General features: G+C 36.6%; 1 protein-coding gene across 6 annotated transcripts in view; it reads left to right on the top strand.

Annotated features, from left to right (window-relative positions):
• The window catches only part of FGF14 (fibroblast growth factor 14), a 382,414-nt gene that overhangs the window by 203,496 nt on the left and 156,058 nt on the right, over positions 1 to 22,860 (top strand). For 2 of the 6 annotated variants that reach the window (XM_063149624.1, XM_063149622.1), the window contains exon 2: positions 17,911 to 17,950. The exons of the other annotated variants lie outside the window; for them this stretch is intronic. Coding sequence is in view for 1 of the 2 variants with exons in the window: in XM_063149622.1 (XP_063005692.1) it covers positions 17,911 to 17,950 (40 nt within the window). In the remaining variant the exon portion in view is untranslated. The remainder of the gene's footprint in view (positions 1 to 17,910; positions 17,951 to 22,860) is intronic. 6 annotated transcript variants of the gene reach the window in all.

Raw genomic sequence — 22,860 nt, 5'->3', positions numbered from 1 at the left:
CATTCCTTTCTCCAGGCTGAGCAACCCCAGCTCTCTCAGCCTTTCCTCATATGGCAGGCTTCCCAGTCCTCTGATCATCCTTGGTGTAAAATCCTTTGAAGTATAATGGTATGCAGGAACAGTTGGGAGGGGTGGATTCCCTGTCCATGGGACATGTCAGAATTTAAATTCATTCTGTTCTGCAGCAAGCTGAATGACTGGAGATGAGCTAACATGCACGTGCGTATGTCTCAGAATAGCTAATCATCCGGTTCAGACCTAACTGCAATTTGTTTGCCATTTTACTATATTTAGTCATTGGACCAAAAAAAGCCTGGTAATCAAAATTCACTGGGGTATGGAGACCAAGGTTAAAAGGTTTTGCATCAAGTAGATTTTATGCGGGGTCTCCATACACCAAGTGTTGCACTTGCTGGAGATGCGATTTAAATATTCTCCAGGCTGCCTTTTTACCCCTATTTTATTTTCTTTCCACTTCCCATTAAAAAAAAAAAAAATCCATTCTTGTGTAAAGTGAAAAATACATTCCAGCCAAAAATTTAGGTTTGGCAAATGATTATTTTGACATCTTTTGACATGTGTTCCATATATCTGTGTTTTTTCAAATTAAGTTTTAAAAAGACAATATCTCTCTTCATCACATGATGAAGAAATTGCTGATAGGCTGCTTTTAGACCACTAAGTGAAATACAGAGGTAGTAGGAGAAAACTCCTACTTTCTATTAAGATTCTGAACAGGACCTAAAATAGTTTAAATAAACATAAATAAGGAGTGGAAAGTTGGCATAACAGACTAGTGTTTTGCTAATCAATTTATGATAAATAAACATTTAAGTTTTTATTAGTTATTTTTTTCATTCCCCATCATCTCCCTGTACTGATTTTAACATCAAATCTGATTTATGTAGCCTTTAGAGAAAGGACAAAGAAGCCAAAATCTGACATAGTCATCTTCACAGCTATTCCTTCCCCTATAAACAGTTTTTCTTTCTGAAGTCATTTCATGAAAACCTTGACATTTGCAGTTGGAATTAAATATAAGAACTGTTAAAAGAAGGTCATATTCATTTTGGCCCGTTCATTCTTCTTTTTTTACTCATGCAGGTTATAACAAATTCAGTAAGTTATCCAACTGGGAAATTTAAATTGTCCTAGCACTTGTGAAAGAGAAGCTAAGATAATGAAAGAAGAACATGCATGTGAATATAAAAAGAAATTCCTGGCAGTATTAGATGCAGTTCAACATCTGAACTGCAGAAAGCCTTTAAATTAATTTCATCTAAAGGATAGACTAAATCCAGGTCTTGAAAAATGTTAGTCTCTGTCTTACCCCCCACTTAGGTAATAACCGTTTTTCTTTACCAGAAAAAATAAACAACCAAATTAATCACATACAATTTCCATTTTGATCTTTTCATGTCTTTGCCTTTTTTCCATTTTCTTCAGCATCCTCTTCCAAGTTTTAATTAGATGAAATGAAGAGATAACAACAAAAAATGTTTCCATTATTTGCTACCTGTCTGGAATCTGATCATATTTGTGTTCACCTGATTTATCTCTATAAAGCTGCAGGATTCTTTTCCTACCCATCCCAAACCTATCATGCCTTTCCTTTGCAAGTCCTAAAAATTACATATCATTTGTAAGGAATGAAAAACTGAGACTGGAACTCTGGGCCTTATGCCTTCCAATTTCATGCCCTTCGTGATGTTCTTCACATTATTCTTGTTTCAGATGGTGCTCCTCTAGCTCATTAATTTTTCTCTTGTTAACAGGAGGAAAAACTTTTTGTGGCAATTAGTGATGCATAGTTTCAGGTCTTCAAATGGGATATATCTCCGCGGTCAAATAGCAATTGGATTTCTTGTCTCAGTATATTGCCTTATAATAATTTCTTGTTTTAGCACAAGATGAAGTAAAAATAAAAAGAGAATGAAGCGTTATGGAAATAAATAACTGTAGTGCACTGGATTTGCCTTGAAAATTTGGAAGTTAAGCAGATATAATTACTTGCATCCAAGTTAATCCAATGATGCATGAGTTAGATTGAAAGAATTTGTATTAATTAATCTGTATAGAGGAAGAAGACAGATTGTGCAAAGTAAATTACATTTTTCCTTTATATGTTATAGTTTTTTTCTTTATTTCTGATATATTTTTAAAGGTCATTGTTTTATGAGGACTGTCTAGCCAATAATACATTTTATATTTCTAAATGATTCAGCAGTAAGTATTATATATTACCTTATAACCTGAAAATAGCCGATCTTACAATTTACTGAATTTTATGAGTGTAGTGTGGGGTCCTTGTTTTTATTTCCAAATTAAATTTCTTCAACTGTAAGTAAATAAAAAGGAGTACTGGTGGGTTCTATTGCTTTTTTAACAGAAAAAGAATGTTATGTATTGATCAGGATTGTTGAAGTTTTATGGTTATATCAATAATATGTCTTCTGTTCCTGATTATTGAATCTTTCTCAGAGTTCTCTTTTGTGCCATAACATTCTGTAAATGTAATTGAAAAGGTACAATCATTGTCTACCTTAGGGTGTTTTACAAGTTTCTTATTTTGCTAGTGCATTTAGAAGAAAAACAGAATAGCTTATTGGGCAACTCCATAAGTCTAAGTTCTGCTTCTTATTCAACATTACTTAGAAGAATTTAAAACTTTGGCTGTAGTGATAAAACCACAGCACCACTGTTGGAGCAAATTAAGTTGAGTGGGACACAGTGTGGAAAATAACAAAAAGATGGTGAAGCAACACAGAAGAGATGGAATGTGTGTGTTTTGTTTCATTATTTTGATGGGTGGCTTTCCCCAGCACACACCTCACCTGAATCATAGTGGATTAGTGGAGATGAGGCATTAAACCAGGCTGTAAGCATGTTCAGTGGAATGCAATCTTAATTTTTATTATTGGCATTATTTTGGGATTTCTTAATGGGAAAAAAATGCCAAACCTTTGGTTATTGAAAATTGGTTTTATCAGCCAACAGCTGACAGAAAAGTTTGCAATTTCCAAAGGCACATCCAGAAACTAGCTGAATGTTTGTCTTTAAGTCTAAAATCTTAAGCATTGTATTCTCATGAACAAAATCTGTCTTTATTACAAAGCTTAAAAAGTGTTTTCTGTGGCTTCTCACAGTGGCTGCATGACTGTATAACCTATGGGAGATTGGCTTCTCTGATCCTTCTCTTCTTTCTACTTTTTTCACATATTATTGAATATAGATGAGTAGCTGCAAGTTTGAATTACTGTAATTTTTCTTCATTCAGCACCATATACATTTAAATGAAGTGTTTAACTGAGTGATATTTCAATTACATGACCAAAAACAGGGTCACAAGTGTTTTTAACAACCTTTTTATAGTTTTCCTAAAAATGCTCAATCATTTCTGTTTAATAACTTGTACTGAGGTTGTTCCAAAGTTTTATTAACTAAAATTAATCCCGTTAAAAACATAAATTTTTGTTCCAGTGTTAAAGTGGATATTTCATTTCTATTCCTTGTGATCTCATACTGTATATGTAGCAAGACAAAATTCAGAGGCAGTAAATTCCATAGATCAGTGCAGACAAAGGTATGCGTGTTTACATACATAAATTTGGCCCGTGACATGGTTTGTGTTTTTCCACCATCATGATATGCAAGTCTCCTGTTCCTTGCACATGGTCTTCTCCCTGTTTCCTGAGCAGAGGCACCAGGCGAGGGGGAGTATGGATCTGGGTGGATGCAGTCAAAGAGGAGGCTGGAGAGAGCACAGAACAGCCCCCGTGCTTTGCACAGCCCATCATAATTTCTGTTCTCTGGAATTTATCATTGGCACTTCCCTGGCCAGATAAGAGTGATTTATTCCAAGCCCTTTTATCAACGGGGCATTTATTTTAGCATTTCCAAGTTTATCTGATATCAGAAACCATATCTCTACTTATCAGGGACAAAAGCATCAGTTAATGTGAAAATGTAAGCACCATGCTGGCAGTGCTGAATTTATAATATTGCTTACAGTGCTTTTCTGAATGATGTTACAAAAGCCCACATGAATGGTGTATAAAAGAGGCTCTTGCTGTGGAAGACAAACAGTGATTTACTGCTGTGTGCAGTGGTACCTTCACTTGTGGGGAACAGCTGAGTCTTGAGCTTTTCTGAAATGCCCGAATGCATTTGAAATGTCTCAGACTTTAATGTTAAGGATAATAATAATAATAATGATAATGATAATGATAATAATAATAATAATAATAATAATAATAATAATAATAATAAGTCACAGAACTGAAGGTGGGGATTCTTACAAATATAGGAAAAATTGCACAGGGGAATTTCTGATATAACCTAGGCATTGAGACTTCAGTTTAAATTCAGTATGTGTTGCTTTCTCCAGAAACATTGCAACTAATAAGTGTTTCTGAACAGATGGATAATGAATAATGGTTGCAGTTTCACAGAACCTGTTATACTTACCAAAGGTGTTCTCATGAAAACTTTATTTACAGAGTATAATTGACTTCCTGCCTTTTCAGGTTCCTGCTGAATAGAAGTAACTAAAACAAAATGCTTTGTTATTATTATCTTCCTGCACTTTCTTCCCTCTCTTTTCCCTTAAAAAGCTAACAAAAATTTCACCTTTTTATGTTTCCTATATTATTTGGAAAATTTTTCTATTTTGGCTTTACTTGAATCTGAAGATCATTCTGTTTGCTCATAATTGTCAGGAATTTAAGAATACAATGACTGAGAAACTTGTGTAGAGTTTCATACTCTTAATATTGCAGGCAGCACAGCTATCCATTTTTAATTTTTTCCATGTCAGATAGTGATATTTTTTCTTCTTTTCCACTACTCACCTGAGTAAGGTGTTCCAAAACATCTCTAGTCTGATATTTAAAAGGTTGGGAGCTTTTTTCTCAACAATTCATTTCCTCCTTCATAATTTGTATTCATATATTCTTCAGCCAATTCTGTTGTAATTTTATCCTGAAGGAATGTTTAATACTTCAAATACTTTTGAAGAGTTAATTTTTTTCACAAAATCAATTTCTTGTTTACTGGAAGCGTAAATAAACTCTTGATTTAATTTAAAAATAAAGCTTCAAATTAATTTTTTTATTTTGTATCCAATGCAAATGTTCAGGCTTCTCACCTTTAGGGTCCAATTCGTGGTACAACACAGTGTTACAGCCCAAAACAAAGAGCATATCTGCTGAATTTGCAATAATATCTAACTCAAATATTTGCTTGAACATGACTGTCCTTTGTGAAGTGTTTTGGTGGACCAAAGTTGTCAAGTCGGTGCTGCTATTTTGACTGAATTTGCTGGGCATCTTCAGATTTGCCTTCCCAGTTCTGGTTTCTAGGAGGGATTTATAGACTAAAAAAATCCACATCTGTGGGAGGGGAGAAAGGAGAATAAGAAATAAGTTGGTGAGCTTAAACAGGAAGATGGAAAAGCTGTAAAAGGATGGAAGGATGAAAGAGAAGGGTTTATGAAGACAGCAAGGATTACAACAGTCATACCCACTCCTGATCACAAAGAATCCAGTGAAAACTGACAAAAAAGTTTTATTATGTCATTTATCTGGTACCATTTGTCGTGATCAACAAATGCTTGTTGACAAAGATGCTATTCCTGCATGTCTATTAACTCTTCATCACTGCAGAGGGGAAAAATCCTGATAGTGATGTGTGTAACAGCTGTGTCCAAGACCCCAGATTTAGCTGGTGCTGATGGGTCTGATTTCTGTTGTCTTAGTGCCTCTTGCTGCTTTTTTACCTGACCCTAAGTACTATCGGGGCAAATTGCAGGGAGAGCAAAGCCTTCTGATAACTCCGGGTCCATCAAGAGGATGAAGGAGTTGTGGACAAAAAATTACTGGAGCTCTGAAAGACGAAGGTGAACTCAGATATTTTTTGCTGTGAAGGTGGCTTTTAGACTGATATCCCCAGCTTCAAGGCAGTTGATTCATATTGGATTTTGGAGGCAAGGCTTTTAAGGAATTTATAGGGATGCGAAGTTTTACCTGATTAATAGTGTTTAATAATTTTATATTTTGGAAGGTGCTCAGGAGTACTGCTTGTTGTGGCTTCTGTACAGAAATATATGACTGGTTGCACACCTTGAACTCTTACCTCCTCATAATTTTAGACATGACACCTGTGTATTTTCTCTCAAATTATTTTGGATGATGAACATTTAATGTGCATTTTGGAATTTGACCAAATCATATGTCTTTATAGCATATAAACTAAATGTTCTTATGAGAAGGAAATTTTTAATTTCTTCTATTTTCTCCTGGTTGCGGTTTTTCATGTGAGTAGGATAGCATAATTGTAGACATGTTTTGTTTCTATTACATGGTTTGACTAGAATGAATAGCTAAATATTTTTGTTCCCTTTCTTCTGATAATAGTAAATTTATAACACCTGGGCAACTTTCACTCTGTAGTAAATTGGTTCCCTTTATAGTAAAATTACATATTCTTTTGAGCTTTATAAATACCTTGTAATTTTGCTCTTCATAGAAAGAATAACTATTTAAACCTCAATCATTGGGAAGAATTTTACAAATAATACAATCTCTTGGGTTTTTTTAAATTGCAATTTTGAGGAAGTGGGATTGAGAGGTGCTCTAAATGAAAATATAGTTATCACTTCCAGTCTTCATTTGGGTAGATTTTCTTAGAGTATCCTGCTAGGATGAATTTGAGCCTAAGTGAGAAAGAGAGAAGGTATGAAAGCTGAAGGTGAATGCACAGAAGAAAGTATTTTGTAAATGCTCCTTGGCATTGAACTGTAAACCATGCTTGCCATAGTGAGAAACGTGGCCAATAGTCAAATTCTTCAAATACAGCAAGTTCTCCCAATTACTAATAACAAAAACAAAGCCACACCAAAAACACAAACAAAAAAACCCCAAAAATACAAACAAAACAAACAAAAATATTATCTTCCAGGCTGCTGAAGTCCTACTTCAGAAATCCCATATAAGAAGCATTATGAGGCTGGAAAAGTTGCATTCACATGCTTCAAGTGATTTAACATGTGGTAGTTTCACAGTGGGCTGAGTTTGTCCCATGTGAGGACACCATGTCCAGAAGGTTTGGTGTTCTTGCACACAGAGTCTCCTTGAAGTGTGGCAGCATCATCCCTCTATGTCAATAACAGCTGATTTCCTCTTGTCTCAGTCCAGGAACAGTGTATTTATCACCCTTCCTGCTGCCAGCTAAGAAGGACATTTTCTGTGGGAAGAGAAAAATCTTATAGCTTTTATTTTCTGTCTTTTTATTTTTTAAATAAAACTCTGTAATATATTCAAAGAATTTCCTAGTAGTATGAGAAAATTCCAGTAAGATTTGGAAAGCTTATTTTCATGTAGAAGTTAGTGAAAAATTTTTAACTGGGTAGAATTGGGAGGCTTTCTGTTCCCCAGAGCCAAAGATAGTAGTTTACAAGAGAATAATTTAACTATATTTTGCACTGCATTTTTAAAACCGCTGAAATAAAGAGAGTGTGCTGAAACTGTGACTTGTTGTGCAAGATATTGATTAAGATGAAATACTGTTGGTAAAAACCCCAGTTCATTTATTGACCTAAATTTGATGTTGAATATGATGATTAAACCCCTAAAATTTAGATGCAATTCTTTCATAATTTTCTGGTGTTTATCCTTTTGATTTCCCTAATAATTAAGGGTTAACTGTGATGATACATAGTGAGTATCCATGCAGGGTTTTTAATTTGAACCTTCAACCTACTGTATAACTCCTTGCATATGGGTAAGTACAGAAGAGGTTCCTTTTGCATCAGCAGGGGGTGGTGGTGGTGAGATTTAGCATTTAAGATCTTAGCTAAAGCTCTCAGCTGTGCTTCAGTGTCAATATTACTCTTCCCTTAAGTGTTGGATTTAGTTTGTCTTCACACTACAGAAACAAGTTCCTAGTTCTAATGGATGTGTGAGAGATTGATTTGCTACAACCCAATTGCTCGGATTGAAGTAAGTGTCCATCTGTATTTATTTACAATATTTTTATATTTATTTATATTTTTAATCACCTTTAAAATGGAAGAATTTTGATTTACGGTTTTTTAACTACAGTATTCCAGACTGAGATGTTGATGTCATTAAATTAGGTGTTTTACTTTTTTGGATGGTATGATTTCTTTTTTTTCCAGGTTACGTTACATCTTTTGAGATGAAAATGGCAAAACAGAACAAGTGCTGTTGTTTTCTAAACCCTCTAAGACTCTCAGACGTTTCTTTAAATTGAAGACCCAACAACTCATCCTGAGAAGTGCTAAGAGCCCTACAGATATTGCAGGGAACCCTTAAATTTCCAACTCTTTCAATTTGCTGGCTCCTTCAGCTACAAAATGCATGTTCTCTTCCTTGCAGTACCCAGTGCTGCTTCCTTTGAACTGCTTTGTTCAGGGATTAATTTTCCTCTCTGGTGATTGCATAATACTGGATTAAATGCAGCTCTGAGTCCTTGCCACAGTCAGAATATTCCACAATGATCTTGGGATAACATCAGAAATTTGAACATTTGAGCAGATTTTTTCCCTGGCCAATTGAATATCTGTCTGCTGCAGAAATTTAGAGAAGACTGGACAGTTTGACCTAGGATCTCCCTGGCTGTCAACTGTTGCAGAGATCAAGAGTGGAGATTACTGTCATCCTTAAAAATGTCTGTCCTATGTTCCTCTGAGGAACCTCCACAGATGGATTGGTGGGAGACACTGCTGGCTTCAGACACTCGTGATGTGACAGATCCCATTTCCTACCCTGCTGCACATCAGCTGGCTCTTTGCTTACGTTCCCTGCTCCATAAGCAAGGCCCATGTGTGAGAAGTAAGAGGGAAAGCACACACTGCACACACATCGGGGTGCTGAACTCTGCCAGTCCCGGGTATTTACAGATGTTATCCATTGCTTAATGATGTGCAGGTTGGCAGGAGAAGTGCTACAGGTCAGGGAGACTCACATATACCTTGGGGCTCATTTGTGAGAATATGGATGGCCTTTCTTAGGGTCGTTTTGCTGCAGAAAATTTATCATGCGTGTGATTACCATGTTGACTGATACAAAGTGAAATTCGGTCATGTTTGCCTTATTTGCTGCAAAATTTTGAAATTCTTTGAGGTGGAAATCCATTCAAAACTTTTTCTGCGAAATATTCAGTAGTGGGATATGAAGCCAGATTAAATTGTACTCTTTTGAAGGATATCTGGTAAGGAAATTAAAATCTTCCATCAGACTAGGGTAATATAGTATTTAACCCAGATGATTCTTTTGTTTTACATGTTAGAAGCTTTCATGCTTTATTCACTTGGTAAATATACTTTCAATTTCAGAAAGCTCTGAGTACATTTAGGTGAGCAGATTCTTGCTTTGCATCTTAATCTGATTAAGTTTTATACTGTCCTTCCTTATTATTTCACAAAGTGTGTGAAAGAGTGTGCGTAGCAGGCTCTATAATTTTTCCACTTGTCATGTTTGCAGAGCTGGACATCATGCTGGAAATATTTTTTTCAGGTCCAAATTAATTACAGTTACATTAAGGTGATTTACTTTTGGTGTCAATGGAAGAGGATTAGGTTTTCTAAACTAAGTTTATCTTTTTCTAAAACACTGGCAAAATACTTCAATCTCATATAGCTATCAAAATAAGGCATCAGCTTTTTTGGAATATGCTAAATATGTCAGTTGCTAAGCATTTTGGAAAATCTTTTTTCGGTACCTGAGTGGAAGCTGGGCAATTAAAAAAAATCATCCGTAAAGAATTTCTTAATGGCTTTTTTTTTTTCGAACTATTGTGTGGAGGAGATAGGTCAGTATTCATTAATTCACTTATTAGAGAACTATAACAGGACCAAGTGAATGTGCAGAAATCTAGTCTGTAATTGTTAGTCTAGGTGGCAAGTTACAACGAAGTGTGAGTAATACTTAGTGTGAAAAGGGGCTTTAAAATGTACAAAAGACACATAAATAGTTAATTTTCCATGGAGTTTAGAGTTTCTTTCTTTCCTTTTGAGTTCATTATTGAGTTTTCTTTTAGTAGAAGAACAAAGAATTTAAAAAAAAATAGATTAGGAAACAAACCAGACATTTGTCATTGTGCACACTGTGTTGGACACATAAGAATAATTGCTGATGCAGGTTAGGTACCACTCAACAGCTGTCTGATCTGCAGTCTGGACAAAATGCCAGCCCTGGATTCAAGCTGTTACAGACCAACATAATGTGTTCTTATTGCTTCAGCACATAATATACCTTAAAGACAAAGTAAGCTAGCAATGTACCGAGGGGACATAATCAACATTTCTACAACTGATATTACTCAACTTAGCTCATATTCTGGTGCTTGGGAAGGGTTACAAGTTAAAAAACAGCCCAGTTCTTACATATTAGAGTGAATCATCGAGGCATGCAGAAAGACCTCAGTATTTAAATGCAGTTCTACAACCTTCAGCATTTAATTGTGTGTCTAAACACATAAATGTATTTTTTATAGCTTTTAAAACTATTTTTGGCAGTCAGTGTGCTAGTGAGACCTACAGAAAACTGAGATTTCTAGAAAGGTGTTGAGGTGTCATTTATTTCTTTGCTCTTTACTTACTGTGTGGCTGTTTCTTTCATGTATTTCTTCTTTTTGAGACTAATTATAGTTTCTTAAAATCTATTTTCAGCTCTTTTAAATGCCTGCTTCCCTCATCTGCTAATTGTCTTCTATTTTAGTTTCTTCTGATGTTAGTCTCCCCCTGACACACACAGGCATGCACACACACACACACACACCCACGCACATTTTCTGTTATTCTGTTGTCTCCAATTCTTTTCTCTCCTCCAAATGTAAGTCCTCACTCTGCTCATATGGGGTCTCAGCTTTTGGCTTGTGTAGCTCGGAATAAGATTTTCTCCTCCAGGTTGGGTATCTTGTCATTAACACTTCAGACTTTCATGTAAAACCAACACGTAGCTCTTTATCTTCACATCCCATGTTCCCGTTTTTCTGTTTTATAGCAGCTTTTGCATCTTTTCTGTAGAAAATTTTCTCTTGTATTTCACGATGACCATGGTATATGGTTCACTGAAATTTGGGGGTGGTATTATAATTATTTTATCAGATTCACACTTAGATTACTGCTTTACATTAGAAAGCTAATCATTCATTGCATATCTAAACCACACAAAACCGTATGTTTATATTGCCAGAAAGTCAAAATATTACAAGTGTTTCTATCTTGATGTGGAATTAAAAGCTCAAGTAATCATTCCAAATAAATGATGGACAAAGAGCCACAGCTGAACCACTTTGCACAAAGATTGTATAGTTAGATATGTTACAAAACTATACAAAAATTGTGTAGTTAGACATGTTACTTGTACTGTAGTAGTCCCACAAAGGCATAGTCCCAGTCCAGAAATGCACTGTGTGCTGTAGAACCAAGCAAAGTGGATTGTCATGCTCTAGCTTCCATACAACTGGGAAATAACATCCTTCCCTGAAGGAGCATCTCTCTTAAAAACATACGTACAGGAAATATAATGGAGCTTAGTTGCAATATGGTGTTATTCTAGTATTTATTGTATGAGCCTAGTAGAGTAATTTCCTTTCCTTTCCTTTCCTTTCCTTTCCTTTCCTTTCCTTTCCTTTCCTTTCCTTTCCTTTCCTTTCCTTTCCTTTCCTTTCCTTTCCTTTCCTTTCCTTTCCTTTCCTTTCCTTTCCTTTCCTTTCCTTTCCTTTCCTTTCCTTTCCTTTCCTTTCCTTTCCTTTCCTTTCCTTTCCTTTCCTTTCCTTTCCTTTCCTTTCCTTTCCTTTCCTTTCCTTTCCTTTCCTTTCCTTTCCTTTCCTTTCCTTTCCTTTCCTTTCCTTTCCTTTCCTTTCCTTTCCTCCTTCCTCTCCTCTCCTCTCCTCTCCTCTCCTCTCCTCTCCTCTCCTCTCCTCTCCTCTCCTCTCCTCTCCTCTCCTCTCCTCTCCTCTCCTCTCCTCTCCTCTCCTCTCCTCTCCTCTCCTCTCCTCTCCTCTCCTCTCCTCTCCTCTCCTCTCCTCTCCTCTCCTCTCCTCTCCTCTCCTCTCCTCTCCTCTCCTCTCCTCTCCTCTCCTCTCCTCTCCTCTCCTCTCCTCTCCTCTCCTCTCCTCTCCTCTCCTCTCCTTCCCTTCCCCTTCCCCTTCCCCTTCCCCTTCCCCTTCCCTTTCCTTTTCCCTTTCCCTTTTCCTTTCCCTTCCCTTTCGTTTCTGGTTTTCCTTTGGTCCCCATAACCATGTCCCATAAGATTTGCATTTAACTGCAGTGCTCACATCCTAGAAGTTCATGCTATCTTTTCTTCCAGTCTTGTACGTCACTTTCTTCATGTGAAAATGGGTTGAAACAATAAACATGGTATTATAAAATCCTAATTCTTGAAGCAAACTTGGGAGAGCAGAAGGTACTCATTTATAAATGAAATTAATTCATTTAATTATATGGCTGCATTTTTACAGCTGGTATTTGCTTGACACATTGCCTGTCCACAGTGCAGTGAGTGATTAACTGTGGTGACTAGACAATAATTATTATTTATATTGCAATTTTTGAGCTGTTAGGTACATACAGGGTAACTTTGGTTGTTCTATGGGGTCTATGGGGGCTGTTGAGCCAGAGGAGGTTAGTTACCTTTCAAAAAAAAAAAAAAGAGAAATGTCTGTAGTTCATTGTGGGCTCCAATATGTGCATTTATAGTGAGCTAATGAGCACAAGCCTAACTGACCTGAACATTAAGTCCCATTCTAGAATGTATTAACCCTTATTTTCATTGTAAAGATAACAAAAAATGAAAAGACTCTGGGGAAACACAATATGTGGTCTCATGAAACCCATTTAAAATGTGTCTGAAAAATGTCTGGTCTCTTTGATATAAATCCACATTTAGTAGATTTGTATTTTTAGATTTATATTTTTTTTACTTTCTGAGTAACACTGTTATAGAAGTAAAGGCCTGAAAAACAAACTCCACACTCTCATCTAGTATATATTTTCTCCCTTTTTTTTCCTTCCTTTCTTACAGAAGGAAAAATATCTAAGATGTTTTCCAACATCTAAAGTGCTGCTATTGTATGGTGATTGAACTCTATGCTCATCTTTCAGAGATAGCTGAACCTTAACCAAATAAATTTTCTGTCCTGTTTTTCACACTTTATCTTAATTTTATTTTCATATGTTGCTTCTTACCTTGGCCCACCAAATAACTTTCCTCACAACAAGCAAGATAGCTCCACCAATTTGAAATGAGGAAACAGAAAGAAAATTGAATAGTGGGAGGTGGAAACAATTCAGTTGCACTCTACACTAGCCCACTGGCTCTCTTAACACTTGGGCTCTGAGCTGAAGGCTTTGGCTTTCAAAAAACAACAGGGTGCTCAGGCATGAAGTGTTTCTCTTCTTGTACATGCCTCAAAGATACCTGAGGGGGGGAAAAAATCATATTCAAACTTTTGTCAACATTATTTGCTCACGTGTCACAGGTTGCCTGTCCCTTGCAGTAGTGTGGAAATCACATTGTTCTATCTGCGAGCGCTGCATGTTCCACAGAAATATCCAATATCACTGACATCCTGGCAGAGTGGTCAGTTAGTAGGAGCTGTCTCATTTCCTCATTCTACTCCTTAGTGTTCCAGGGTTCGTTGGTTAATTTTTCAGTAATTTTTTCCTTTTTGTTTTCTACTTTTTAAAATCTTTTCTCCTCCTTTCCCAAATAGACTATCAAGGAAAACAGAAGTTCCAGTATTTGAATGCTATTTTCAGATGTTTGTCTTCTGGTAATGCTTATGCTAAAATTCAGGCTGCAGATATAACTGAGCACAGCATCTTTTCAGATTTTGTGAGAAATTTCAATTTTTGCTTTTTCTTTTTTTTTTTTTTTTTTCATGAAATGATCTGTCAGCAGCCTTTTTTTTTAGTCCTTTTATGATCCTTGAGTCTTTTCCTTTGTATTTCTTCCCCCTCCAAGTATTCTGGCAGCTGAGGTGTTCTTTACAATCAGTATAACTGTCCTTCATCTCTCTGCCCAAAAGGTGGTCTTTTTGTAACTGTTCTTATTATTTAGTCATTCTCTTTTTAAAATAGGCATCCACTTCAAACTCTTTATTCTGTGCACATTCATCACTTGCTAAACAGAGCGTGTCCCACCTAGAAAAGACTGTCCCTCCTACAGAAATAGATTCCTTGCTTTTTGTGTCTGTACTGCCTGCTTCTGATCCAGCATTGTGGCTGGTGCTATGCAGACCAGTGGGACCCGTTCTTCAAATAATTAGATTTACACAGATAAAAATAACTTTACCAAAAAACCCAATTGCTTTGCAGATTGGTAGAGGAATTTACAAATGGGATAGTTTTCTTCAGAGGGAAAAAAAAAATAATCTTTTCACGGATTTCTAGATGAATTTTCAAAACTCTTTAGGTTATGATATTTAGCACCAAAAAATAGCCAATTCAGACTTTGGGTACAGTTTTTCAGCAGGTATTTCCAATGTTATATCTTTTGTATGAGGAAATGCCTGCAACCAATGAAACTTGTGCAACTTCAGCAAGGCTGTTTAAGATCAAGCATTTTTTCTGATGGAGAAAGAAGAAATTATGTATTATGTATTATTAATATATATTATATATAGTAATATATTAATATATTAAATATGTATTACATATATATTATACATAAGAAATTATGTATTTCATGTTAGTTAAAATATGTTTAATTGAAATCAACCTTTTGATGATTTTTACTAAAGTACAAATTTGGCACTGTAGGAATGGCTTATATATTTTTTTGGCTAACTTTTCGTTCCAAAGGGTCTTCCCAACACCGCAAGTGAACAACATCTCTTAATGTGCTCTGTGTGTCTTCATGGCCATTAACAGTCCAGAAATGCACTGTGTGCTGCATAACCAAGCTGGTGAGAAAATCGTATGTGTTATTTGGAATGAGGATGACTGAGTGCAGAGTTTATGGGCCTAAGAGTATTATGCTCATATTACCAGCTCTGTGCTGTGAGATTTGGGCCTCCTTGGGTACTCTGGGCAGGCTTTACTCTAATTAATCTGAACAGGCAGCGTGTGTCTGACAGCAAACTGCATATAAAGATGATGCAGTCTGACTGCTGGGTCTACGAAGATTATTGCTGCTGAATAAGAAGTGTTTGAAGGAGCAAAGCTTTAACTCCCAAGGGAAATCCAAGCCTGCTGTCTTCTGTCTTCAGTGGCTGATGTGTATAAGCAGGACTTGACTGGAACTCCAGAAGCCTGTAGGATCAAAACAGCTTCCACAGACAAAGTCAGAAGTGCAACTCCATGCTAAGGGTTTCATTCCAGCTCCTTATTTGAATTTCTGCCTTTCTTCTCTGGAAAAAAAATTCTGTAGGTAGCAGGGCAGAGGTGTTATGTTCTCTGGATCTGCATAGCAATCTATATAATCATAGAATCACAGAGTAATAGAATGGTTTGGGTTGGAAGGGAGCTTAAAGATTCTTTAGTTCCAACACCCCTGCCACAGGCAGAAACACCCTCTGCTAGACCAGGTTACTCAAAGCCTCATCCTGCTTGCCTTGAACACTGCCTGGAATGAGGCATCTACAAGTTCTCTGGGCAGCTCATCCCAGCACCTCACCACTCTCATGGTGAAAAATTTCTTCCTAACATGAAATTTAAACCTGCTGCTTTTCAGTTTAAAGGTATTTCCTTTGTTTGCCTGCCCTTGTGAAAAGATCATTTGAGCATGGTTGATGGTTCTGGTTCTGGTAAAGCAGACATGAATGGCAGATTTGGGCAGCCAGAAATTGCTGGGTATTGCAGCAGCTGTATCAATTGCCAGCTGCTTGGAGCATCTATAGGACCCAGTTTGCCTTGTATTCCCTAATCCAGTGGATCATCTGGTAGTGCTGCCTTCTTTTGTTCTCTTGTGACCTGTAGCTCTTCACTTTTCTTGACTGTCATCAAGAAGTATCTTCTCTTTGCTACATGGAAATAGAAGTTTACAGATTATTTTGTAGCTACCATATAAGGCAAATATGTAATTTATTTTGCTTTCTAGTTTAATTCCTCTTTTCTCCAGGAATGGCAGTACATTTCGGTTTTCTCACAGTTTCTCTGATTCTAAGTTAAATCTTTTTTTTTAGATTGGGTTTTTTTATCTTCAGCCAGCCTCAGGGTTTTCTTCTGTTGGGTTTACTATTGAGAAGAACCAGCTTATGTTGTCTTCTCTTGGATTTTGCTTCTTCCACCATACTGCTGTTCCCTCTTGCTCTGTCTTAATGACTTAATTATATTGTTCTAAAGGAGATTTCATAAGGAGCTGAGGAATTTTAATTTTTTATGTTCAAACCTTTGCATCTTGTGAAGGTAAAATTTTTATGAAGGTCATTTAAGAAAAAGATCAGTCTCTAAAGTTTGCAAGCTTCCCAGTACTGTAACATTTCAAATGTATGACTCGACTATATTCCAGTTTCTATGGCTTAGTGAAAAAACTGTTACTCCTATGGGAAGTGATATAGAAGAATGGTTTCTGATTTTCTTGAAACCAGGTAATTTATGATCCAGAAGTTGCAGTTAGAAGATGCATTTATTTAACATGTCAGGAAACTTCCTTTCTAATGCTTGCCCTGTTGTAATATTTGCCCATTGATTGCATGAATATCTAATTTGCCCTCTCCTCCTCTCTTGGCTTTGTTGCCTACTTAAATGTGTATAAAAGCAGCACCATAACCTGCTGCAGAAATTAATGTATTTCAAAAAATATTCTTTCAGTCTCCTTGAACTTACCTACAATTCTGGTAATAATTACATCCTATTTGTCTTATAGTTGCAGCATTAGTTTCTCTTTACATTTTTAAGAATTGACACTGTTTTTCATCTGTTGATATCTGTTATTTTAGGACCATTTTGTTATTGAGTGATCTCTGATTGGGTGTTAATTCCTACTTCCAGTAAGATCATCAAAAAACTCTTTTTTAATGCTCAAGAAATTTCTGTGCCTGCTGTATTCAAGATGCAACCTTGACAGTAAGCAAGGATATACCTTATTTCAAAATATGGATATTCCAAGTGTTCAACATAAAAAAGTTTCTTTGAGCCCTATAATTTCCTTCTACACAAACAGTCACTGGAGTCAGAATTCATTATTTTTCTGAACTACTTCTAGATGAACTGTATGTGTTTTTCTCCTTCACATAACACATTAACTGCTTTACCTCTTGGTCACTTAAGAGCCATCAGATGTCCTTGCATCACCTCTGACCTAGATCACACTCATTTGAAGAAGAGGTCTGTTTCATTCCATGAGAAAGAAAGCTTTTAGTAATGCTAGAAATAAGCAGTGCTATAAAGATACTCAATTTGGTACAGAAAATCTTTGGTATGTACCTGCTCATAAGTAGCCCAGTGGAAGCATTTCAATCTTCAAGACCAAGGACTGAAGTAGCAATATTTGTTATATGCAAAGCTGAGATTCGATCATTTGATCAAGACTTGGTGCTTAAGACATAATTTGATTGAAGAATTCTTCAGGCTGGCAATTTAGACAATCCTGTCTCCCAGTTTCATTTCTTACCACTTCTGCTTGTTCTATGAAATCTTGTTTTATAGGATGGGAGGAGACAGAAATTACAAAGGTCTAAATTACCTACTAGTAATTGTCTTTGTCATAGTCTTGTTTTCTGCCATCCTACCTTCCTCCCTCTTTCCCCTTTTCATATTATGCTTTCTCCACAATAGAATATTTCCTTATTCTACAATTTTTTCTTTTTTTTTTTTTTATGGACTGCAAAGGGGAGAAAGGGTGGAAGTTTTCTGTATGTAATACCCCTGTGATTGACAGTCTTTTTGCCTCCTGCTTCCTAGAGTAGATAACGCTTGCTGTATGGGATCTTGTTTTGTAGGGTGGAAGAAGAGGGAGGACTACAACAAACACAAATAGTGGTATGTAATTTTCCCTTTCTTCTTTGTCTCTCCCTACTTACCAGTCTTAGCAGAATTTTCTCAATCACATGGTGATACCTTGTACTGCTATTTGCTGCTTTTTTTAAAAACACATCTTCCCAGATTTTGTTAGTTAAGTGCCTGCAGCGTTTTAAGAAAGAATGCCAATGAAATATTACGTGCAACACAAAGGTAGTGAATCAGACTGTGCTTACTCTTGGACACAAATTGGCTGCACTTAAACTGGCCAGGTTCTAAGTCTTCTAGTCATCCAGTATCTTTAAAAAGATTTAACAGGCTACTGTATATGGGGATTTTGGATATAACAGCAGTGATGGGGAAAGAGTAATCATCCTATTTAAACTAAGATCAGCTACATGCACAGACTGTGCTATCTTTTTGAAAAACTAATGCTATAGACATGATAGAGAACTGCCTGATTTTTCTGGTTCAAGTTTCATCAAAATGTTGTAAATTTAAACTCTATTTGCAGAATCTTTGAATGACACAGGGAGATGGTACTCAGCTAGGCATAATACATATTATCTAGAGGTAAATGGATCATTTTTGTAAAACAAAGGGGAAGATTGCTATTAGGCAGAGAAATTGTATTGTTTCTATTTCCACACTTTAAAAAGTACTGTGTTGCGTAGTGTTTGAACATTTCACTCAAAAATGCAGAAGGTATTTAAAAGTCATTGTCATTTGATGTAGGCTTTGATGAGATTTTTTCTGTCATAAAGTTCTAATTTCTTCCCTCTTGTTAAAAAGGTACAAGTTGTTTATCAGAGAGATACATAAAACATCAGAGCTGTAGCAAAAAAAAAATTATGGGGAAAATGCTGTATTGAATTTAGTTATCAAAAGGAATAGAGAAAAGCAAATGATGTGTCAAAAACTTATTTCAAGAAAGATACAATCTTCACTAGACCAATTTTTCTTTGCGTTGTTCTGGATTGTTGGTTCACTATTGACTGAGAAGGAACATGCCTTCTCAGTGAATCATTCCTAGTTTCTATGACACCCCTAAGATCTGCACAGTACAGCTACAGCACAAACAAGTCATATTTTCAAGGTCTGAATAGCTGTGATAATTAGGAAACAAGAGCTGCATTTGTATTCGCCATGATGAGAGGAAAGCTTTTCCATTTCAGCTGAAAACAAGAACAGAACACAGTAAATTCTCAACAGCATAGTGCACTTCTCTTGGTAACAGCACATAAGGGATCAGATCCTGTACATTAACTGATCTGCACAGATCGTGTGTCAAAAAACTAAATGGAAAAGGTAAAATAAATTTTATCTGTCTGATACTCAGTAAAACAGAATTTTTTTTCTGTGAGAAAAACATGCTATAGTGGATTACTTTAATCCTCAGCATGTTATTGTTTATGGCCTGACCCAACGCCTGTGATCAAGATAATTCTTTTCTTTCTACTGTGAAAATAGAAATAAAGGGATTTTGTGTGATAACTCTCTGCTTGGTCCATTTTAGAGGAATGTAGTGGGTTGACCGTGGATGGATACTGGGCACCCACCAAACCCTCTCAGTCACTCCCCTCCACAACTGGACAGGGGAGAGAAAGTATTATAAGAGATTCATGGGTTGAGTTTAGAACCAGGAGACATCACTCCTCAAATACCATCACAGGCAAAACAGACTTGGAGATATTAATTGAATTTATTACTAACAAAATCAGAGCAGGATAATGAAAAGTAAAAGAAATCTTAAAAATCACCTTCCTCCCAACCCCCCGTCCCTCCCAGCTCTACCTCCTACCCTGCAGCAGTGCAAAGAGATGGGGAAAGGGAGTTCTGGTCAGTTCATCACACATTGTTCCTGCCACTGCTCAGGGAGGGGAGTCCTTACCCTGCTCAAGCGTGGGATTCCTCCCACAAGAAGCCATTCTCCACAAACTTCCTCCACACAACTTCATCCCACAGCCAACAGTTCTCCATGAACGGCTCTATTGTGGATCACTCTTCCACAGGGTGCAATCTTTCAGGAAAAGGCTGCCCCATCATGGGGCATGGAATCACAAGTCCTAGCAGGAAACTTGTTCCAACGTGGGCTCCTCTCTCCATGGATCTGCAGGTCCCAGATGGGAGCCTGGGAAGCACGGGCTTCTCATGGGTTCACAGCCTCATCTCAGGCATCCACCTGCTACAGTGTGGGCTCCCTCACAGGCTGCAGGTGGATTTCTGCACTCCCATTTACAGCCATGAGCTGCAGGATCACAGCTGCCTCACCATGGTGTTCACCATGGGCTGCAGGGGAATCTCAGCTCCAGACCCTGGAGCACCTCCTCTCTTTCCTTCTTCGCTGACCTTGGGGTTTGCAGGGCTGTTCCTCTCCTTCTCTCTTCTCAGAGAGCAATTACGTCTGCACAATACTTTTTTTCCCTTCTTAAATATTTTATCAGTGAGGCATTACTATCATTCCTGGTGGGCTCAGCCTTGGCCAGCAGTGGGACCATCCTGGAGCCGGCTGGCATTGGCTCTGCTAGACATGGGGAAAACTTCTGGCAGCTCCTTACAGAAGCCACCCCTGTGTTTCCCAGCTACTAAAACCTGGCCACACAAACCCAATACAAGAAAATTCAGACTTTCAGCGGAGAGATTCTTCCCAGAAAAGTTGACATTGTCAACATGAGCAAAACTACTCCATCATGATGGAAAATGAATCCCCAGTGTATCTTTCAATTAAATAATAACTGTATATTGTGGAAAAATATGAAATAAGATGATAAAGAACTAATTAGGATTTAGAGGTTTTGTACCATTGGCATTTGGAAAAAAAAGTTAATTGCTTTTATTCTGAGATTCATAACATTATCATTAATTTTCATGATTACTTTGTTGCCTAGACATGACACATATTGAATAGAGCTGTCTGTTTGATAGAAAATGCATGGGCTACTAAGATGTCAACAATAATGGCACTTTAAAAGTTTCAAAAGGATGAATAATTACTGTAAATTAAGTTCTGTTTGAGCTGGGTGCAGAAGGGTTGGGTTTTTTCCTTTTCTTTTTAAATGGTATTGTGATTCATCTACGTAATTCAAAAATCATCTGTCTATGCAGTCTAACATGTTGTTCCTTTTAATTTCAAGACTTTTTCTTGGCCTAGAGTGGAGGGGCCACCACCTGCAGGTTATACTGGTACATAAAATCTTTATCTTGGCATGTGGATTAATGATATTGTAATGGGAGCGGGTGTGGAGTGTGATTCTTTTACCACTTGCAGTGAAGAGGAATAGTGGTACTTGGGGGCTTGTAGAGAGTCCTTGGTAACTCTGCATCACCTAGAAATCTGTGCTAGCAGAAAAGACACCAGTATCCATTTCTCAGATTTGTGAATGAAAAATATATGTTGCAGCATGTCAGTCTTGTATTTGCTGTTTTCTGCATAAAAATTTTTGCAACAATGCAATTCACCTAATGTGGTGAATTAGATACATATTTTGCTAAGAATAAAAAATGCTTTTTAAGCAACGCATTCCTGTGGGCATAAATAAATACTTAGTAGCAGTTGTGTGGGTGTATTTTCTACCATTTGCTAGATTCTCATAATTTTTCTGTTATAAGTAATGAAATAGAGCTCTTAAGAATACTGAGGGGTATGTTTTGAGACTGAATACTTACAGTATGAAGTTCATTTTGAAAAGAAATTCTAGTTCTTCAGTCATATTGAATTTTTACAGTGTAAATTAGAAAGATGTCATGGTTTGAATTGCATCAGTACCTGAAAACTGCTGTTCTGTATAAAAAATCAGATTAATAAGAGTCCTATGCTGATGTCTATTTATTTAGCTGCTGATATATACTTTTGTCTGGCTTTTCTTTGACCATAGCTTAATTTTTTTTTTGCCTTATGCTAAATATAATATATTTATTTTAGAATTTGATTATTACCTTTAAAATAATTTTTGCCCACTCCTTCAGACATTTTAGTTTAAAATTACTATAACAAGTTTGTAAATATGCCCATCCACTTTTTTCCTGCCTTTTTCAGGCTATTTATAATTCTCATTAGCAGTAGTAAGAGAAGAGATTTCTCTGATTAAACTCTGAGGTGGGATTCTGGAAATACTGTGAAGACAAAATTGTTAGTCATGGACTTGATGTCCAAACAAAATAGACTTCAGCCAAAATAAAGAAGCAGGCCTCTTATGCTACTTACTTCCCAAGAAAAGAGATTTAGCAGAATATTAGTTTTCCTGAGTTTGAGGCAAGCCTGTAGTGTGTGGGGAAGCAAACCCAAACCATTTTATGATTCTCTCAATCTATGAAATTAACTCCGGTCTAATTCTGCTAATAAAAATAAAAAGAATTTTTAAACATTTATATCCATGACGCTGCTTCCTTCATATTCCAGCACTGCTTCTTTTGTGAAGCTGTGTCCGACCTGCCCACCAGTGCTGGAGACGACTGACAAACAGATTTATGATTCAGCTTAGCTCCCTTTATCCTCACTGAGGTACAGGGCTTCTTATTTATGCTTAATAGAGAGAGAATGGCCCTACCAGAAGCTGATCCTTGCTAAAAATTTTGGCAGAGTTAGATGCATGTCTTAACAGCATTCTTATGGCTCAAGTATTGTAAATTATCATTTCACAAATCCATTCAAGAAATATGTAACTCCAAGAGTTCTGCTGCTTTTGTTCATATGACTTTAAGATAATTTCTTCTGCCTGTGTAAATATGTGTATTAAATTTTCTCTATAAAAAGAGACTAGAAGATGCAAATTTTCTCATTTCAACAGATCACCTTTTTCCCAAAGAAAAGAACTATACACTTTATAATGATATGTAACACGAAGAATTAATGGTCTTCAATATAAGTTAGATTCCTTTACCTTATAAAGAAGAAAATAAAACCTTTATACTTTTGTCTAAGGAACTCCAAG

The sequence above is a fragment of the Melospiza melodia genome, chromosome 2 (genome assembly GCF_035770615.1).
Source record: "Melospiza melodia melodia isolate bMelMel2 chromosome 2, bMelMel2.pri, whole genome shotgun sequence".
NCBI classification, from domain to species: Eukaryota; Metazoa; Chordata; class Aves; order Passeriformes; family Passerellidae; genus Melospiza; species Melospiza melodia.
The sequence above is the reverse complement of the archived record's forward strand: the minus strand, read 5'-3'. Positions and strand labels throughout refer to the sequence as shown.